We start from the raw sequence: 20,790 nt of genomic DNA, 5'->3' as shown, positions 1-20,790 counted from the left end.
CTTTCCAAATAGTTCCTGTCCACCGATCCCCTGCTTTCTGATTCTATCACCATAGTTTGTTCCTTTCTTGTTGCTGAGTAGTACAGTATTCTCCTATGTGGATACCACAACTTGTCTATCCGATCTCCTGTTGATGGACATTTGGGTTGTTTTTGGTGGCAATTGTGAATAAAGCTTCTAAACATATTCTTGCAGAGGTCTTTTTGTAAACACGTTTATATCTGTCTTGGGTAAATATTTCAAATTGAAATTGTTGGATCAGAGAGTAGATGTATGTTTACCTTAATAAGAAATGCCAAACAGTTTTCCAAAGTGGTTGTTCCATTTTACATGCCCCCAGAGTTGTATCTTTGCCAAATTTGCTATTGTTAGTCTTTTTTTAATTTTAGGTATTCCAGTGGGTATCATGAAAAGTCTCAGGCATGGGAATGACTTGGGCTTTTAATAAGTCACTCTAACTACAATATGGAGAGGGGTGGGAGAGGGTGTGGTGAGACCTGCTAGATGGTGATGGCAATAGTCCAAGTGAGAGATGATGGTGGTGATGGTGGAGATGGATTCAAGAGACATTTAGAAGGTAAAATTAATAAGGGAACATTAGGAAAGGCTCAAATTATTATTTGTTTGATTTTGGATGGAGATCACTTGGTTTGGTTTTGAATATATATTTGTGGTTCCTTAAATCTTCAGTAAAGAGAACTGCTTAAATATATTATATATGTACTTTGGAATAGCATGCAGCTAGGTTTTGTAGGAGAATATTTTTTAGTATGGAAAGATGTTCAAATATATTATTTAAAAAGTAATTTACAAACTTATGTATGATATAAATATGACCACATTTTAAAATTTAAATAACAATATAGAAAAAAGCCATCTGGAAAGATGTGCAGTAAAGTGTTAATTATGATCTCTAGTTGAATTTTTAGAATAGTTTAAAACTTGGCTATGTTTTCTGTTTTTCTATAAAAAACATATGCCAATTGTGTAACATGAAAAAGAAAGTTATTTAAAAAACACAACATTTCCAAAAAAGAAATTTGAGCATAAAACAAGAATAGAGTTCCATAGAGATGGGAAAGGTGATGATAACAGCATCTTAATCGCTCATTTATCCTAAAAAAAAAACCTCTCTGTATACCTTCTGGACAGAATACCTGGCAGGGATTCCTGGGCCTCTTTCAGATTTTAAGAGAATGAAAATGGAAGGGTTAGTAAGAGGCTGGGCTGAATTCAAACCCAGGATTTTGGAACAATGAGCCTTCTCTGATCCCTGTCCCAAACTGAGAGTAAACTCAAACGTCCTTTGGATCCCAGTAGTATTGATTAGTTCTGTATATTATCTCTCTCCCTTTATGGAAATGGCTTGTGCAAGTAATCTATGACCTCCATGTTACTAATTTAGTCCCAGTCCTCACCCTACTTTACACATCAGAAGCGTCTGTCATAGTTGGTGTCTCCGTTCTCCTGGAAGTAGTCTCCTAGTTATTCCTATTTCATTAGCCATTATTTTTCAGTCTCCTCTGATGGTTCTTCATCTCTCCTATCCTTAATCTTAGAGTTCCTCAGGGCTCAGTCCTGGAAACTTTTTTTTCAATCTATTCTTATTCCCTAGTGATCTCATCCAGTCTCAGCTTTAAATACTCTTTACACATTGATGACTCTTCATTTCTATTTCTGGCCTGGATCTTTCCCTTGAACTCTAGACTTGCATATCCAAATCGCCATTCCCATTTGGATTTACAAGAGGCACCTCAAAGTCAATATGTCCCAAACAGGTTGCCTGTTCTTTCCCCACCCCCACCCCCAATTTTTTCTCCTCAGTCTTTTTCTTCTCAATAAATGGAAACATCAACACTTGTGCTCAGGCCAAAAACCTTGGAGCCAAACTGACTTCCTTGTCTCTCCACATCCAAAACCTATTGGCTCTACCCTAACAATATATCCAGATTATGACCTCCTTATGCCCTGGATGAAGCCACTGTCTCACTTCACCAGGATTACTGTAATAGCCTACTACTTGGTCTTGCTCCCCTACAATCTATTTTCAATTCAGGAGCTTAGGCCAGGATGGCTCAGCAATCATCCAGTTAATCCAATCAACCTCAGAGCTGGGGCCAGAATCCGTGTCCTGCCTCCCAGTGTCTAGTCCTCTTCCCAGTGTAGCCGCTGTGAACACTCCAAGCAAGTAATTTTGGAGGCTAACAGCCGTGAGTATTTTCATTTTCAACAAAGTGTTACCATTTAAGAAAGTCTGCCAAAAAGATAATGGGAATGAAAAGTGCTCTGTAAACTGTAAAGTGCTATCCAAAGGTTAGCTATCTGAGGTTCACTGCCAAGGTCAACAAACCCAGGCGGGTGTAGAGCCAGGTCTTAAATTGGAAGAGCTAAGGGAAGGCTGGCCATGCAAGGGGCCCCTCCTGAATGGGACACCAGTGCTATTTGCTGAGATCAAAAGGACTCAGTGGCTTATCTGTGTGGTAGTCTCATCCCCACCCCCTATTTTAAGTACAATATATATGTTGAATAAAATTAATGCTCTCATATGTTAGAACTGATGATTTTCTCTCTACTCCGACTCCCCTTTTGCTTGTGTTTGAGGCCACACACTGAGCTCCAGCCACCTGTACCACTGGGCAACAAACTGTCCAAGGTTTCCAACCAACTGGAAACATGAGTGTTTTTCTCCCACATTCGTTTACATTTGTCCCAGCTGCATTAGAATTTAGATTCTACACATACTCTGGCTTTCAAAAGCACATTCTTTTGCCCTCACACTACCTCTTTGTCATTGAACAACTGAATAAGCATTGTTTCCTTGGCTTGGCTGGTGAAAAGGGACCTCGATGAAGAGTAAACTTCACATTTTCTGGGCTTCCTTATCCTAGCGCCCAGCATGAAAAGGGCGGCCCAGTGTTTGGTGACCTCCCGCGTTAGGTTAACGATCTGGGTCTGGGCCCAGCTTGGATAATGAGCCCATGAATAATGGGACGCTGATTGTCAAAGCCTTATCATGGTGAAGCTTAGAGGCAGAGCTGCTTTGTCCTGGACTCCCCGGCCTTCTCCCCAAGCATCTTAATCTGTCTGAGCTAATGGGTTTATGTGGCAGACATTCATTCCGCACAAGCTCCCATTCAAGCGGCTGTGCACCCGTTGGGTCTCAGATGTTTTTACACTTAAGGGCTTGTAAAATGGTCGAAGAGAGAAAGTAGATAAACTTACAGAAAGCCTTCTGTTATAGGCTTGAAAAAAGGCTCTACTTATTTCTCTACTGTAATAGGAGTCCTGAAAAGCCCAAGGTAAGCTGCGGAAAAAGGATGAAATAGGAACACTAACAGGCATAATACTGCACACAACCCTGCAAACTTCATTTTGTTCCAGACTTTACCCAAGTGAACCCATGAGAAAAAGACAAATTTGGAAGATTTTTGCACTGCTGCAGGGTTAGAAAAAACAAAGCAGGCAAGACCTCCCTAAGTTTTTGCTGTTGTTGTTCTCGAGGGACCAACTATTAGTAAAATTTTTACTTTTAAGATCAAAACTTATTTCGGGAAAATTAGGAAATAAATGTCTTCTCAAGTTTTTACTAGTTTTCAAAATTATCTGTGTAAGAGGCTGAGCTGGAATCATTCAGGAACTCTTAAGTCCTGGCTAGTTAGTAATCTTTTCACACAACTCAGAGCCCAAACATGAGCTTTGTTTTAAAAAATACTAAGTGTTGCCTGGCTGGCATGGCTCAGTGGTTGAGTGTCGACCTGTTAACCAAATCATGGTTCGATTCCCAGTAAGGGCACAAGCCTGGGTTGTGGGCTCAATCCCCAGTGTGGGGCGTGCAGGAGGCAGGCAATCAATGATTCTCTCTCATCATTGATGTTTCTATCTCTCTCTCCCTCTACCTTCCTCTATGAAATCAATAAAAATATCTTAAAAAAAATACTAAAGTGTGGGTGAGTAGATGGGCTCAAGGGGATGGGGTGGCCTCAGCTCATCACTGGCTGGGGAAAGGAACTCTTCCTCCTCTCCTTTGGATCACATTTCAGCCAGAGTTTAAGAGGTGAGGCCAAAGAGCAGCTGTGTTCTCTATTTCTAGGTAACAGTTCCCTAAACTACTGTCACCTCCACAATCCTGGGTAACGCTCAACAGTTGAGAGACAGTAAGAGAGGGAAAGAGGGGGGAGAGAGAAAAAGAGAGACGTAGCCAGGTGGCTTTCGCTTGCTTTAAAATCAGACACTGAGTGCAAGAAAGAGGCGGTTTCAGGCACTTGGTAAACTGAAAGCAAACTTCTTTATTGTACACAGTACAGAATATAACGCAGCTTGGCAGGATGCATACGGCCCTGCGCAGGGGGAAGTATTTCAAATCAACTGGCAGGTTAAAGCCTTTCTGCACTGTAGACTTTCCACACTCTGGAAAAGAAGCAAACCAAAACAAACAAACAAAAAAATAAAACCCTCGGGAGGTGCATGAGTCCGATGGGAATGCAACGGTGATGCCTCCATCCTACGCCCCTGACAGCACAGGCCACGTGGTTACAGCAGGGAAGGGGAGCTCAGGCTACGCGATTATTTTCATTCTTGCTACGATAGCATAAACCCATTAAAAAAACCAAACCAACCCAAAAAACCCAAACCAAGATAAGCAAAGAAAGGAAAAACAAATCCTATACAGCATTTACAACAAATAAATCTCTAGCCAGCCGGGGATAAAATATGCATCTATGTATATAGATTATGTGTAGGTTAGAAAGCTATAAATATGGTTTGAAAAAGAGTCCTTTGATTAGAGTACAAGGCTAATGAAGGCCCAAGCTATAGGTTCAACACCTTTGTGGGCTTGAGTAGCTTCCAACAGAGGAAAACCTTATGTTTCTATAGCTATAAAACACACCCCTTGCCCCAGTGACCGTCTTCACAAATGTGCTGCCGGTCACAGGGGGGACCACTTGAGACTATGGAGCGCTGCATCCATAGGAAAACAATTCATGGCAGGTGTCACCCTCGCGGAGCCCATGCTGTCCTTCATGTGTGGAGCAGCACAGTTCTCAGCGCTAAGTGTCATGGGAGCACAGAGCGCTGTCAACAGAGAAGGCCGGCAGCAAGGTGTTACCACTTCCTTCCTAATGAACTTTTCCTCTACTTTGAGCTCAACTTCCACATAGCTTTAGCTGGGTTGTTTAAAACGTTATCAATATAATACAGCAATCAGATAAGCTTTTTATTTATTTTCTTTTAAGGTGGCAGGAAACTAAAATGCTAGCACTGTTTACCTGTCAGTGTCACATTAAGTCTCAAACCCTATGGAATCATATGCAGGGTTTAAAGTCCAAGAATGAAAGAAAAAGGAAAAACAAAACAAACTGATGAAACGGAAATTGTCATCAGTCATACCCAGGTACGAGTCCCCTGGGTTCCCACCAGGTGACCAGGTTCCAAATGGACATGACATGTATTATGTACATTTGCTTTCCAGAGAGGGCGTGTTAGAGACCGTGGGGAACTATACACATAGAATCTAAGTGGTGTGTTCAGGCTGCCCTGCACACCTCAAAAATGTACAACTCAGGTGCAAGTGTTCCGTCAGGCTGTCTGGTGCAGAAAGCACAAAGCGGGCAGTAAAGTGGGCTTGTACACGGCTATGGGGAAGCCCCCACAAAGCCCCTTTCAAGCTGCAGCGTCTTCATAAGTCGGCACTGCCCCATCTAAGGGATGCAGTGCAGTTACCAAAAGGTTTGTTTTTTTTTTGCTTTAAATACCAAAACTACAAAAATCAGTTTATAAACTGTTTTTCCAAAACAACCACCAAAACAAAACAATCTCCCAAATCAAAGCAAAGCAAAATACTGTCAAAGTGTTAATCACCCTTCTCCTAATATTAAAGCCATCCGCACACAGCCATGTGACTGGGAAGAGAAAAGGGGGCTTGTTCTACTTGGTGACCACATGGCCAGAAGGTTCCCAGGAGTAGCAATGCTAATTATTTGAGAACCATGGAGTGGGTAACAGCTGTTCTGACTTTCCCCCGTCTTTCTAGACCAAGGGGAAACATTTCAGATTGAGCTAGATGAGCTCTCTGAATTTTATGATGTATTTTTAACCCTTCATGGTTTGAGCCTCCCCAACTTAGCCTACCTACTATCCTATGGGGTTGTGATTTCATTTTCAATAAATTGTGCAAATCAGAGCCCTTCTATATAAAGGCATTTAGTAGTCCATGATCGATGCAGATTGTCACACTCTCTCCCAGTTTGTGGGTACTAACCTGAACAAGGTATTGCTTTGCATATATTGTCCATGGGAAAGAGGCTCCATTGCAATCTCTTCCCAGAAACCCTGTCAGGATCAGAGCTGAGGCACCAGCCTTTTGGAGGTTTCTCTGCCCATCCCTGTTCCCACTCCCCAGCCAAGGTATCTGTCTTTAAGGGTGCCAATCCAGAGACAGCTTGGGTTCTCCAGATAATACTCAAAGGGCAAGTTTTAGGAACAGCCAAAAACACAAACAAAACCACTGCCCTCATTTGCCTGAATGGGAACTGCTAGCTCTAGGGTTTGGCCACTCAGCCACTCAGAAACTTAGTAAGCGAAGCCTTCAGCATAGGGGAGGCTGCTGCAGCGATCCATGTCCAGGAGGTAAGCGGGGTTGTCTTCAAAGTGTGTCAGCGGCAGGGTATCCTCCTCGTTGAGGTGGCACTCGGACTCTGCTTTCAAAAATGGGCGCTGGTTGTCAGGGAAGGCCATGGAGAAAAGGGCATCCGGGTCACAGACAAACTTGTAGACGTATCGCTCCCCGGCCACCTGAGAGAGAAAACACACCTAATAAGGCCCAGCTGGAACAGGGCATGGTAGGGACCAAGGGAAGAATAATGAGATATTTACCAAGCTCTCAGGAAGCCAGGGACCAAAGGAGGCTCATTAGTAACCGATTATCCAAATCATTCAGATTTATTTTGATAAATCTTGGGGACCTGCTACCTGCCAAGTGTTGGGTTGACACCACAGCTCAGCAGTTGAGATATCTGAATTTCAAATTCACACTAGATAGGCTCACTGTCTTATAGTCACAGCTTAGAAAGAATGGGTATCTGAGGTTGGCGCTTGGTGTTACGAGGAGGTACTATGGCTTCGGCATTGAAAGTACAATGCCGAAGCCAGGCCATGATTTCAGTCACTTCCAAAGTTCAGTCTCCACAATAAGCTTTGTTATTTTGAAGGGCTAGGAGTTTGATCAGACAGCCTACGTGGAAATTTTAAGTTTGTTCCAAAGCCAAAAAGAATTGCTTCTTGGCTTATCTGCAGTTTTAAATTGCTCATTCCATGGTTCTGTTACACTGAGGAACTGATAACTACTTTATATGGATTTACGCATCATAACACTAAGTAGCACCAAAAAGTCTTGATTATCCAAAGGCCTCATGATGTAGCTGACGAGCAATCTAGGTCACTGGGAACCATTCTCTGCTGGTTGTTTAGCATCACATACCTCCAAAAATCAAACCTGAAAATCAGCTTCGCTCATATAATGCAGACATACACTTAACCATCCCTATTTAGTTTTTCTAAGCCACAGTTTTACATTAAATCTCTGGTTCCCCACCTCAAGAGTTGGTTACTTCTCTAACACTTTTGAGAACATTAAACCAATATATTTGAAGGTCTAGATGTTTTAACAACTAAAGACTTCAATGAAACTCTTGTGAGAGTGGAGACCTTCAAGTCAATTCCCACACATGCTCCTTTATGGACACAATGATTGGCTTAAGTGTCTGGACATTTTCGTAATTAGAGGCAGTTTAAGTAAAGCAGAGGAGCCCAATTTTCCCATGATTTGTTCTACACACAACCTCTGGTTTTCGTGTACACTCAAGAGCAATAAAGGTACTCTTTATATCTCACTTGACTCTTGTCTTAAGTTTGCTTTTCCAAGACTTTCTCCTACCACAGAATCACTTATGAGGCTGGCATTTTCTCCAGTAAGAACTTGAGAAGACCATTTATTTTCTAATTTTCTCCAGCCAGCCATTATAAACAGCCTTATTGCAGAAGCCCTTGGCATTCTCTTTGAAAGTGGTCAGAGCGGTTTGTGTCTCTCATAACTTCTCACCTTCTGCATGATGCCCTTCTCATAGTAATAGCGTAGAGAACGGCTGAGCTTGTCGTAGTTCATGGCTGGCCGGTTCTTCTGGATACCCCAACGCCGAGCAACCTAAAGAGACAGGGAAGCAATGGAAACTCATTCCCTGGGCCTACTGGTTTTCTCCCGACCCAAGAGAGCCAGTTCTATACCCTGACTGCTCTGGTCAATGCTCCATTTCCCTGACCTGGAAGGAAAACATTTCATTCCCTCAAGACTAAACATTCCACAAAGGTGATGATTCGGTCACAACGGCTAAGAGGTGAGACCTAGAGTTGGAAGAATGCTAGTACTGTAGATTACAGAGGGCTTGGCTAATGTCCCAGAGGAAGCAGGCCCTCTACTGCGTCTCCACATATGAATTATTGACCAATACCCGTAGACCATTAACATGTTGCCATTAAGTGCTATAGTTTCTGTAGCAGTCAATAAGGAATAATTAGAATGGTCATTCCTGAAACATTAGAAACACACTAGTGAGTTGCTAATGGGCCAGCAGAGCAAAAGTTCAATTCTAATAAGATTGGAGAGGGGCTGGGAGATGTTTACTTATTGCAGCTCATGGAATAAGGGGGAATCAGATCATTTCAGCCTACTGCCATCCAATCCCCTGCTCCCAGAGGACTTGCAGAATGGACATTAAAACATGTAGCACCATTATCCACTTAATGAAAAATTAACAGGGTTTCCCAAACAGTTCTGAAGTGCATTATACCCACCCAGTCCACCTGAGGTGCAGTGATGGGGAGAAGTAATTGGAGCTCTGGGCAAAAAAGTCTTACAGCCAGAAAACTTCCTAGTAGAGTTTACCCAATTCTCAGGACAGCCAAGCAATTTCTGTTCTCAAGTATCTCAAGAGCCCAAATCCTGCCTATAAAGATGTCTGTCAAGGCAGGAAAAGAACAACCCTAGAAATGTGAGTTTTCTCAGAGGTCTTTAAATATATGCAAACCAGGGGTCATGTTTTGAACATTTTAAGTCAGTTTTGGAAACTTTTTTAAAAAAGCAAAATAATTATATTAAAACACCAAATGTTAAATATGGAATGGGAAGTAGGGAGATTGCAAGTGGAAAAGTAAATCATAAGACAGCATTTTGCTTAAAGTATTTGGGCAGAATGAAAACAACATCTGAATTCAGGATTCTAAAATGACCTTTAATAAATACCAGAAATGATCTGATAAGTAAGGAGGAATGCATCTGTCCTAATTACATTAGAATAATTTAATAGCCATGATTCCACTCTGCCTTGCAAGAAACTGTGAAAGTTAAATTTCCACTCGTTTATTTCCTGCCCCTATGCACACATGATGTCCTGGCTCTCCTTTCTCCATAATGCATCCATTCAGCTCTATTTTTGAAATAGCCAAAAGGGCAAAAATAACCAAAAATTACATCTGGAAATAGTAGTGTAAAGGGAAACCTGCTAACCCAATATATGTTCTTCTACCCTGGCTCAATAGAAATGACACTATGAAACCGTACTTCAACTACTGTCAGCCACAAGTGACGCAGGGACCCTTAAAAGAAGCTCAGCCTCATCATTTTAGTATATTTAGTGGTGGAAAACATTCTTGAATATTCCTCTGCTTCTGCCACAACCTCTCTTTGCAGTCACTTGCTTATGCAATAGCTTACTGGAGAGAGGTTTTGTATATGCACAGACTTCAAAGCATCTGTGGTAGCCATAGTTACTGACTCATCCTCCTGGGCCAGGGCCCTATGATTCAGTAGCCTTCACCAGGGCTGCTCCTTCTGCAGTAATGCATAATGCGGCACAACTGCAGAGCAGCTGGGAATTAGGGCTGCCTCATTTCTGGGGTGAGGGGAGCAGGGAATGGTTTGTTACCAGCTCTTTCTGCCTTTCATCTTTTCCAACCATTACTTTGATAGCAGGCATCTTGAGGATGGAGGCCGAAGGAGTTAAAAAAAAAATCCACATATCTTTTCCTCCCTTTTCAAGAGAGAGCAGCCACAGCATGGGGAGCAGTTCTTTCTGCAGCCCATCCTTTTACACCTCCCATGGCATCAGTTATCTGCCACATGTTCAACAAACAACCCTACCCCCAAAATATTCATTAATGCAGATTCACAGTTAAAATGGCTCCAGATTAAAGCCGAGTCAGTCATAATTGAGAGGGTGCTAAGCTGGACGACTATCAAAAGACATTTGATTAGGGGGGCTGCCAAAACGCAGTTCTAAAACCACAATTTCCATGCACAGTGTAATGGATATTATGGATAATTACCCAGAGTGCACTACTCAGCCACACAGCTGCCTACAATTACGTCCCAAACAGCTTCCTCCTCCACTTCACCCTCCAAGCTCCCCCAATGACGACTTCTTACAGCTTTTCTGAGGAGTTGGTATCTTCCTGACATTAACAAGAGAAGGGCCCGCAAAGAGTACAGTGGGAAAAACACACCACAAATGCTGCCTGTCCTGAGATAAAGTGCAGAGATGAAACAGAACTGTCCTGGGTAAAGACACGGGAACATTCAGCGTTCATGGAATGCCTGGGATTGCAAGGTGGGGTGGGAAGAAGCACTTCCTGAAGAAACGAAGCTGTCCAATCAGCCGAGGGGGGCTCAAGGCCACCACGGGCCTCTCACGTGATTTGGCCGCTTGGCATTTATGAGCATTCTGGATTAATATTTGTTTCTTTATTGAGAAAGCAGAGGCCCTTTGCCATCTGTTCATCATTTTCTTTACCACTGGTAGGAGAGCAGAAGATTCAATAACAGCTTTACAAAGGGTCATAACCAGGTTCACCTGCAGCTGTACAGCCTGTGCTTAGGCCTGAGGCAGTGGCAATAAAGTAATAAAAGCTCCTGTTTGTGAAACAGGATAAATCAATAAGGGCTGCCGCAGGACAGATTTACTGTCACAAAGCCTCGGAGAGTCTAGGCGACATGCTTTCCTCAAGCCTCACATAAACCAGGCCGCGTTATGAGGAACAGAATATGTGGGCCCATGGCTCCCCAGTATGGCTGGACGGCGAAAACATGGCTCCATTTCCACATGACTTAGCCATAAAGAAACGCTTAGAAACACAACAGTACGGGACTCTGGCTTTGAAGGTAGATTGAGTCCTGACAGAAACCATTTATAAGATGGAATGTTGACACATTTCCATTTTCGTGAGTAATACAAGGTAAGGAACACCATACATGCATCTCCTTTTATAACTGTCTCCAATCCACATATTCTCCTCTTAACTTTTGGACCATTTTCTTCTTCCAAATCAAGTGCCAGGTTGTTACCTTCTGCTGTTAGCCCTCATACCAACTTAACCCCTTAGTGTGCTAACATGAGCCCTGGAATTAATGGAACAACATTTAAAACTGCAGTTCTTGCTCAAATTTTTTCTAAGAACATTGTTTTCATTTCAATTACACATACCCAAAGATACTTATGCTCTGCTGATTTAATATGTAACACCTAAGTACATGCTACTCTATGAAGCACATGCAAAATTTTCAGGGCTGTTATTTCTTCTCATTTATAATCTCTCTAGAATCTAAGTCAAATAGAAATTTAAAAAATCAATCCCTTTGGAATATGCCAAACTGAGAGTCTAATTTAATTTACTTTGTTATGTGATATTCAGGTAAGGGGTTCTGTAATATGTCTTCCCCACTGAAGAAATGGTACTGGTTCTGTCCATAGGCCTTTTTGTCAATAGTTCTGAGCAACAGACAGTAATAATGTTAACAATATTTCTTTTTCTATTAACAAAATAATGAAGGTTTTGTCATCTTTCAATTATTGTGATGTTACATAAAAAAACAACAACCCTAAAGCTCATAAGATTTACCTATCTCTGATAATTTCATTTCTTTAGGTTAGAGCCATTTGAAATATGTACTGGGGTAGCTGCATCCTGTAATATGTTACCAAAGCATCATACAAATATTCTGTAGCTTCACATATAGGCTATGACACATAAGGGGTGGTACCAAAACAAGTTTATCACTGAAACAACACTTGTAAACAACTTCCCAAGGCGAAAAACAGGCCCCATTTAGATCTTTATGGCCTCCCTCCCCAGATTTTGTAGAAGTGATACTAATGCTTTGTAATGTATTTTACAGTGGCGAACTCTGCCTGTCCGTGAATTGTAAGCTGACCTCTGAATAATAGGAAGGGCACCGCCAAGCCCATTGACCAGGCCAGATCTGAATGAGAAGAGCATATTTAACACAGTAACAGCCTCAATGGAGAACTAAACAAGAGCAAACATCATCACCATCAACAAATAAAAAATCATTCGAGTCCAGCATCCAATGCTCACCTCCTCAGGTTCTATCAGCTTGAACTCCATGCCTCGGCCTGTCCAGGCAATGAAGTGGGCATTGGCTGGGTCATCCAGAAGGGTAACCAGGAACTGCCACAGCTGAAGGGAGCCTCGCCTCTGGTAAGGGGGCCCTTCACGATACATGGTGGGCTCTTGTTTGATTTTGCCTGTTTGGGACAAAGATACACATACAATACTTTAATCTTAAGTATTTCAGGTGATTTGGGCACAAAAGAGTTAATGCTAATCTGCTGTTAATAAGACTGAGGGAGGTGCTCTGACATCCCTGAGCCTCCAGCTTAGCAACAAACCGGATAGGACTACTCACCTTCCAGTCTCTCAGGAACAACACAAGTGTCATCGAAGTACAACCGGGGATCTTTTTCGTATGAAAAACCTGAAGGAGAAGTTAAAAAGAAAGACCATGTTGCTTAACAAATTCTCTGTGTGTTCTATTAAAATTCTGGATCTAAGAACTAAAATGGGATTCTATCCTTTTGGGTCCTAAGCCCTATTAATGGAAATATCGATGCTAGACTGAATTTTGGGGGACTTCAAAAGGACTTAGGCCTTTGCGTGCTGATGTAATCACCAGAGCTTCAGAGTGGCCCTGCTCTGAGAGCTAAGACTGCAGGGAAGCACTGAGTCACCAGAAGTTCCTTCACATCTTGCTTCTGATGTCTGTATGGATCAGTGTTGGCTGTGACTAAGCCTTTATATCTGAAAAGACATCTCATCTATTTCAGTCGGCCTAGCTACATGAATTTGGTTGATCTGTGCATAGTCTCACCATTTTCAACCTTTCTTTGTCAAGGCTGCCCATATACCTCATTCAATTATGAAAGAGTTTGGAGGGGAGAGAGGGTCACCAAATTGAGTAAAGACTTGGGCCTGTGGAGGATTTCACGGAGTAATAACTTTAAAAGCAGGTTGCAGTTATTACCAGGCACATGGAAGGAATCTGAAGAGATGTTCTAGCAATAAAACTTATTCATTTTATAGATAACAAAACAGAGATCAAGAAGAGGGAACTGACTGGCCCAACAACACATGTACGTGGAAATGAAAGGAAGCCAGGGCAGAAAGTGAAAGGGGTCAAGAAGAAGGAAGGAATGTCCTGTATTCGCAATTCACAAAAACCCTTAATATGCATTCCATGCTGACCACCATGTCACCAGGCATCCTGACAAGATCAGCAGTTCAAATCAAAGCCACTTAATAGACAGGCTTGATGGGGACCACATCTCTCCTCATGGTCTGGCCTGCTTCCGGGTGTGAGCACTCCAGTGTACTCTCCTCCACCAGCACACTTCTCAGGAGAAAGCACCAGGAGCTCCTGTCTGGTAAATGATGCTCCCTGTGCTCAGTTCTCGGGTCCACTCTCCTGGCTGTGTAGTACAGGTGTATGTGTGCCAGGTCTGCAGTGGGGACAGGCAGGGGGAGGCACTCTGCACTGAAGGGCTATCTTACATTTTGAGAGGGATTTGCTATAACTTGAAAAATCCACAGATAAAGGTGCCAAGAAACAATCTGCTGTTCTTTCTTCATGATCAGTCCAGACCAAGTTCTTGGCAGGACCAGCACCATTTTTAAGAGGCCTGGAACTGGGAAAACACTGCCCAACTTAAAGGAAACTGAGATTTTTTTTTGAAGTTTGAATTATTAATTTTTGTTTCCTCAGCTCCAAGCACGATTTCTCTGTTTGCTTAACTACCTCAAAGGATGTATAATTTTGTCATTTATTTATTATTTAATTCAATAAATATTTTTGCCAGGCACTGTGCTGGAAGGAGGTAGACCATGAGAAGACTACGGACTTGTGCTTGTTCTCATGGAGCTCTCATCCCAATTGGTGAAGACAGACAATTAAGTAGGAAAAAAATAAATAAATGAGACATGGTGTAGCATGGAACATTTAAAGAGTATAGGCCCTAGAGCCAGATTGATGGACCTAGATTAGCTGTGTGACCTTGAATAAGTTAATTAATTTCTCTGTGCTCCAGTTTCCTCATATGAAGACTAGGGAAGATAATAATTCCTACCTTATAGGGTTGTGAGAATTTAATGAGTTAATATACATTCTGTTCCATGGGTCTATTTATCTTAGTGCCAAGAATAGCTCCTGGTAGATAAGTGTGCAATAAATGATAATTAAAAAAAGTTAAGATAGTTAATTGCACATTGTGATAAGTACTATTAAGAAATTAATTGAATAATGTGAGAGCTTTATCTTCTATTCTCTCTCATAGATTCTAAATTCCTTGAGGATAAGGATCATATTCTGAATATCTTCATATCTTCATGACACCTGATACATAATAAGTGCTCAATAAGTATTTGAATAAATGAGAGAATCTATAGTCTCCATTAAAAAAGACTTAGGAATACAATGCTAACTTTTAAATCAGGAATTCAGTGACTCCTATGATACATTTATTTTCCAATTTGATTAGAAACTGACTTTTATTACAAACTGTAATACTTCATATCATCAACAAGAGTTACATCATGCTTTTTGCCTTGTTTGCCAGAAAACTACAGATTCCTGATTTTCCATATGGATTTTGATAATTCCAGTGGTGTTTGAATGGCCTTATTATAGTCATTATAAATATACTACTTCAAAGTTCACACACCCGTTACACTTGCTGTGTTATTTTTAGAGCTTTTCTTCCTCTAATGTAAAGATAATACAGTTATACCGGGAGAAAATGTAAAGCTAGATTACCTTCTAGGTTTGTTTTTCAAACTAATCAGACGAAGGCCTGCCCATGAGTATCGTTCTGATGTATTTTGTGGTTTCTAGTTATTACCACATGTGATTCTCTAAAACATCTGGAAGATGCTGTTGGTTTAAGTGAAATGTAAGTCAGTTGAATTTGCGCCAGCAATTACATCAGTTGTGGCTACAACTATCTAATCACTCAAATAAAGGTGGCAGGAAGGAAGGACCTATTTGAGGAGCAAAGTAGAAATGAGAGATTCAAAACAGCACGCAAAGATTCCAGGTGAACCCTAAGGCAAGATGGCTATCTTGGTAATCACAGATGCCAATCAGAAACACTTGTTCCACTAACTGTTTCACAGGCACCTGTGGTCAAGCCTGTATACGGAGAGAAAAACCATGTCAGAATAATTTTGAGCAATTAAGAATGCAGGTCTCTTTGCAATGAACTTCTTCACTGTGTGGGGGCAGGAAAAGGAACACAAACTCACCAGGTATTTTTTGTGTGTAGTAAGCAGCCCAATGCCTTACTAAAAATAATTCCTTTAAGAGCATGCTCCTTTCTAAATGTTGTAATTATGCAAAATGTTTTCCTCCCTCTTCCCCGCCCCGCCCCCACTCCCTCTTATTTTGCCTGCTGCAGACATCAATTGATGCTGTAGAAACATTTGGGAACCTGGAAGAGAGCCCCACACAGCTGTGCCGATCACAGTCAGAGGTCCAATAGAAGCCCTTCCTTCCCAGGGCTGGACACTCACTCTGAATATCCCAGTGCCCAGTGCAACACCTGGTCTCCCCTCCAACCAAGCCAGTGGGAAATAATTTCTCATTGAAACCACTCTTGTGAACCAATCACTTACAAAAACCAGCCAATGTTTCATAGTGCTGTTTTATTAGTTCTTTCAACCTTCCTCTAAAACTCTATAGAGAACAGTGGTTCTCCATTTTGGATGCAAATTAGAATCACCTGGGAAGTTTTAGAGGCTACTAACCCCTGGGTTCCAATTTTAATGCTCTGGGACTCAGTGGTTGGCAAACTCATTAGTTAACAGAGCCAAATATCAACAGTACAACGATTGAAATTTCTTTTGAGAGCCAAATTTTTTAAACTTAAACTTCTTCTAACGCCACTTCTTCAAAACAGACTCGCCCAGGCCTTGGTATTTTGTGGAAGAGCCACACTCAAGGGACCAAATGATGCATGTGGCTCGAGAGCCGCAGTTTGCCGACCACGGCAGGCTGGATGAAGCCTGGATATCAGATGTTTTAAAAGCTCCTCAGGTGATTCTAATGTGGAGCCAAAGCTGAGACTCTCTGCTCTATAGTAGTTCTCAGACTTGAATGTGCATCAGATCACCTGGCTTGTTAAAACACGGATTGCTGAGAGTTTCTTATTCACCCGGTCTGGGTGGGTCCTGAGAATTTGCATTTCAAACAAGTTCCAGATGAAGGTGATGCCCTGGGTTTGACAAATCACTGCTCTAGATATTTATGGAGTGATTAATTTGACAGAAAATAAGACATACTTCTGGGGAAGCTGTTCCAAGGAAAAAACTCTCCCGTGTTTCAATGCTCAGAAAAGAAGTCCTGAACCTACCATCTCAAGTCATAATTCCTAAATTCCAGTTTAGGACGAATGTCTTATATACAGCTGTGTAATCTCCTTGTATGGAAATGTGGAAACCTGGTTGGTTCACCTTCTCTTCATATTCTCCCCTGAACTCCTAAGGTTAGGGTCATTGCTATTGAAAATGCTGGCAGCCCTCACTGTGCTCAGGAGCATGCCTCAGACCCTGTGTGCAAAATAACGGAAGAATATTATCAACTAGGTCTCATATTCATGAGCTAAGGATGGTTTTAAACTATGATCTCAAATCTTAGCCTGGAAACTGAGCAATCTTAAGCTTCCTTGAATACTTTTTTTTTTTTTTTAAGTTACTTACCTTCATGGCTGTTGGAGAAATAGCCCCCTCTCATGTAGGCTGACTGGCAGTTAGGCACTTCTGAAAGAGAAGCACAGACATACACACTCTCATCAATCATTTCTGTGGTGAGTCATCACAACAATCAAACTGCAGCTCTGCAGTAAAGCCCTAACCTTCTCCTGCTCCAAGGTCATGTCATTTTGGTCTTGTCTTGGGAAAGAGGTACCACCCTAATAATCAATATGGAAAACACGATATAACCCACCATCTGAAAGTAGGACTCTTGACTCCTAAAGCGAGAACTGAGAGAAAAAAATGTCTCGTTCTCACAACTTGCTCATTTAGAAATTAGTTTAACACCAAACTTGATGAGAGAGTTAATGGTAGAAGAAACTGGCTTTTAAAAGGCCAAGGTTGGACTTATGCCTATAATGACTCTGCGGCTTTGGGGTTTTGGACAGGGAGGAGGGTCACTAAGATCTTCCCAATTTACTCTTTATAGCTGATGGTCACATCCAGTTCTGCTGTAAGAGGTGAAGGTATTTTTAGGCTAAAGAGATTAGGGGCTATGAAGCTAGGACAAGAACTGGCAGGAGTGGATTTGGCAAGTATATTTGCACTATGCTGGACCTGTCAGAATGGAACCCCTGCACATCCATTTCTTCTTCTGGCATCATGTTTTCAAGACAGTGAGTTGAGTTGTGTCTATGCAGGACAAGCCTGCCTGCATATCAAGACACCACTCAGACCAAAGAATTACAGATATGGTAAAACATCTGCTGTGTGTCTTGCTTTAAGGGAGTGGGATGGGGTAAAAAACTGGTCAGGACAGATTAAAATGTCAATCCCAAAGAAAAATGTAGCTGTTCATGCCTACTCCTGAGAATAAATACATCAAAGCCTTCAGGAGGAACGCCAGTGGGAATTTTACAAGTTATTGATACCTACACTTGGTAATTTTTCTATCATAAAGCAACAGATGTCTCCCTTCTGCTTACCTCCCCAGCCTTTTCCATAATCAATTTCTGCCTGAATTTAGCAACCTATGTATTATCTCACAAAAGGCCATTGAGTAAATTCTATAACCTATTCCATTTGCAAAAGCCATTCAAGTATATACTGCCCCACCCGCCCTTCCCTAGGGTCTTCAAGGAAAACATGCCTGGGGAAGGCTGAAAACCTACCCACCAACCCTCAAATTCCTTTAGCACCAACTGCAAAAGAAGAGTGAAAACTTAAGTCATTTCTGAAAGAAGGAAAAACGAAGAGGAAGAAACAGTTTCTAAATGTGCAAGCTACAATCCAATCCTCCTTTTCCCTGCTGATCTCATTTAATAAGCCTGACCTCTAAGATATGTAGTCAGTGAATGAGTGTGTGTGGAGGGGAGGGGGACAGCAGGGCCCCCAAGTACAGCTTAAACTCTTGATATGCTTAAGGTTCCAGATAAGAATAACCTATCTATATATATAAAAGCCAAGCAACCAGAAAGATGGAACGACTGGAACGACCAGTCACTATAATGCGCACTGCGGTGGTCAACCGGCCCGATGGGGGCCTGATCAGCTCCCCTGCAACCTCCTGCAGCCCCTCCCCCAAGCTGGCCTGGCCCCGATCGGCCCCCATTGGGGTGGGCCGGTCAGACCCCACCCGTGCACAAATTTGTACACTGGGCCTCTAGTAACCAAATAATAGGAATCCTAATGTATTTCTCCCTGGGTACACCAGCAGCCACTGAAGGACACAGAAACTTTTCCAGATGAAAGCACTGCAATAGAGCAGTGAATCCCATGAAGCAACCAGAAAGACACCTTTTCCATGGCTCACCCAGCACTCCACAGAGCTATGACACACCAGGTCCTTTCTTGGAACACCATTCATTTCAAGAATAGAAAGAATCCCGTCCCACATGTGGGCTCTCTTCCATATTCTTATATTGAAAGTTTATGAGTCTTGTATTAAGAAAGAAAGTCACAGAACTAGGGATAGGACTAAGATGCAGAAATAATATTCCCTGTGTCCAGTGACTCTAAGATAATAGGTCTTAAAAAGGGCATCATCAAGATTGGACCCCAGGCCTGGCCAGCATGGCTCGGTGGTTGAGCATCACCCTAGGAACCAGGAGATCACGGTTCGATTCTTGGTCAGGGCACATGCCCCAGTTGTGGGGCGTGCGGGAGGCAGCTGATCAATGATTTTCTCTCATCATTGATGTTTCTATCTCCCTCTCTGAAATAAAAAAAAAAATATATTGGACCCCAGCAATCTTCAGGCTTGGCCTCAGAGGTGTACTCTGCACCACTTTTAATTTAGTTGTAATTCTGGTTTGGTCCCGGAGGAGGTGAGTGTAGCTTCCACCTATTCATCACCATCTTGAAATCGCCCTGCACCACTTTTGACTGCCTCCTGCACTTCCTACCATTTGTATGTCTTTTGTCTTTTGTTTTTTATTCAGTTATGCATAAACACGCCTGCTTTACTAGCTCCTAAGTTCTTTCAGGGCTAATTTTATGAAACTATTCCCCAAAGCCCTACAGGAGGAAGACATTCAATAATGCCCAGAAAGATAGATGAGAGAATGAAGAAAGAAGTGGCATGACTTCATACTAACCTGAATCAACGCAGTAATCCCGGGGCTCCTGCTTAATTCCCATTGGTGACTGGAACCCATGTGCTGGGGGGCCCGACATGCCTGGGACCCCATGTTCATAGAGTGGGTCATGGTATTCCTGTTTGAATCCCTGAGGGGGTGGGGGAGCTGCAGGGACAATAGGTTCTGACATTTGCCGATGGTAACTGGGGCGATTATCTCCAGGAACTCCGGACTGAGGAGGGAAGGGGTGGCAGGGTTCAGACAGTTGTCTCTGAAATCTGCAAGAAGAAAGTAGTTATATTGTTTAATTAAGAACATCACGAATACCTACTATAATTTAGCATTGAGGATTAGGTGTTCAGGTTAAGGAAATTATTTGCAAAGCAATGCCTCTCCAACCAACTTAACAAAATGTTCCTAAACTTTATTTAAAAGATTAAATAATTTTAAAATGAGATAATGATCTATTCCACACTGACAAATATTATAAAGCCATAATAATACAGGAATAGAAGAAATGAAAGATAGGCATGTCAAAGGAATTGAATGGAAAGTTAGAAACTGTCAATTATATTCCAAAATTTGTTAAGATAGGCATTTCAAATTAGTGGGGGAAAAGGTTGAACTTCTATTTTATACCATATACTTAAATAAATTTAATATAGAATAAAGATTTAACGTAAAAACATAATAGTAAAACATAAAATCTTGGCGAAAAACACCTTTTTATACATTTTACCAACAGCAGAAATCACCAAAATAAATATGAACACAACTCACTGTATAAGTTTCTACAAGTCAAAAAACATCAGAAACAAAACCAACAAAGAAACAACAAACTGGGGGGAAAAATCTGTGACAGTCAGGAAATACCAGAATCAAACCCCCAAATTAAACTAATTGGAGGAAAATTCTCTAACAAATATAGCAATGTTAATGTTGTTGACATAAAGGGCTTTTAAAAATCAATAAAACATGAACATCCCAACTGAAAAAAATGGGTAAGTGACATAAACCAGGAAAAATCACTAAGGAAGGAATAATAGCACTCATAAATAAACAAAAAGTTTAACTTCATTAATAATCATAAGGAGAGACAGTTTTTCCTGATTACTTAAGAGGA

General features: G+C 41.7%; 1 protein-coding gene across 1 annotated transcript in view; it reads right to left on the bottom strand.

Annotated features, from left to right (window-relative positions):
* Positions 1-4,266: 4,266 nt before the first annotated feature.
* The window catches only part of ETV5 (ETS variant transcription factor 5), a 58,146-nt gene continuing 41,622 nt past the window's right edge, over positions 4,267-20,790 (bottom strand). The window contains exons 8-13 of the mRNA XM_080655042.1: positions 19,686-19,945; positions 17,095-17,154; positions 12,755-12,823; positions 12,424-12,593; positions 8,099-8,200; positions 4,267-6,792 (exon numbers count right to left, since the gene is read on the bottom strand). Coding sequence (XP_080511168.1) covers positions 6,571-6,792; positions 8,099-8,200; positions 12,424-12,593; positions 12,755-12,823; positions 17,095-17,154; positions 19,686-19,945 — 883 coding nt within the window. The 3' untranslated portion in view covers positions 4,267-6,570. The remainder of the gene's footprint in view (positions 6,793-8,098; positions 8,201-12,423; positions 12,594-12,754; positions 12,824-17,094; positions 17,155-19,685; positions 19,946-20,790) is intronic.

The sequence above is a fragment of the Plecotus auritus genome (genome assembly GCF_963455305.1).
Source record: "Plecotus auritus genome assembly, chromosome: 2".
Classification (NCBI taxonomy): Eukaryota; Metazoa; Chordata; class Mammalia; order Chiroptera; family Vespertilionidae; genus Plecotus; species Plecotus auritus.
The sequence above is the reverse complement of the archived record's forward strand: the minus strand, read 5'-3'. Positions and strand labels throughout refer to the sequence as shown.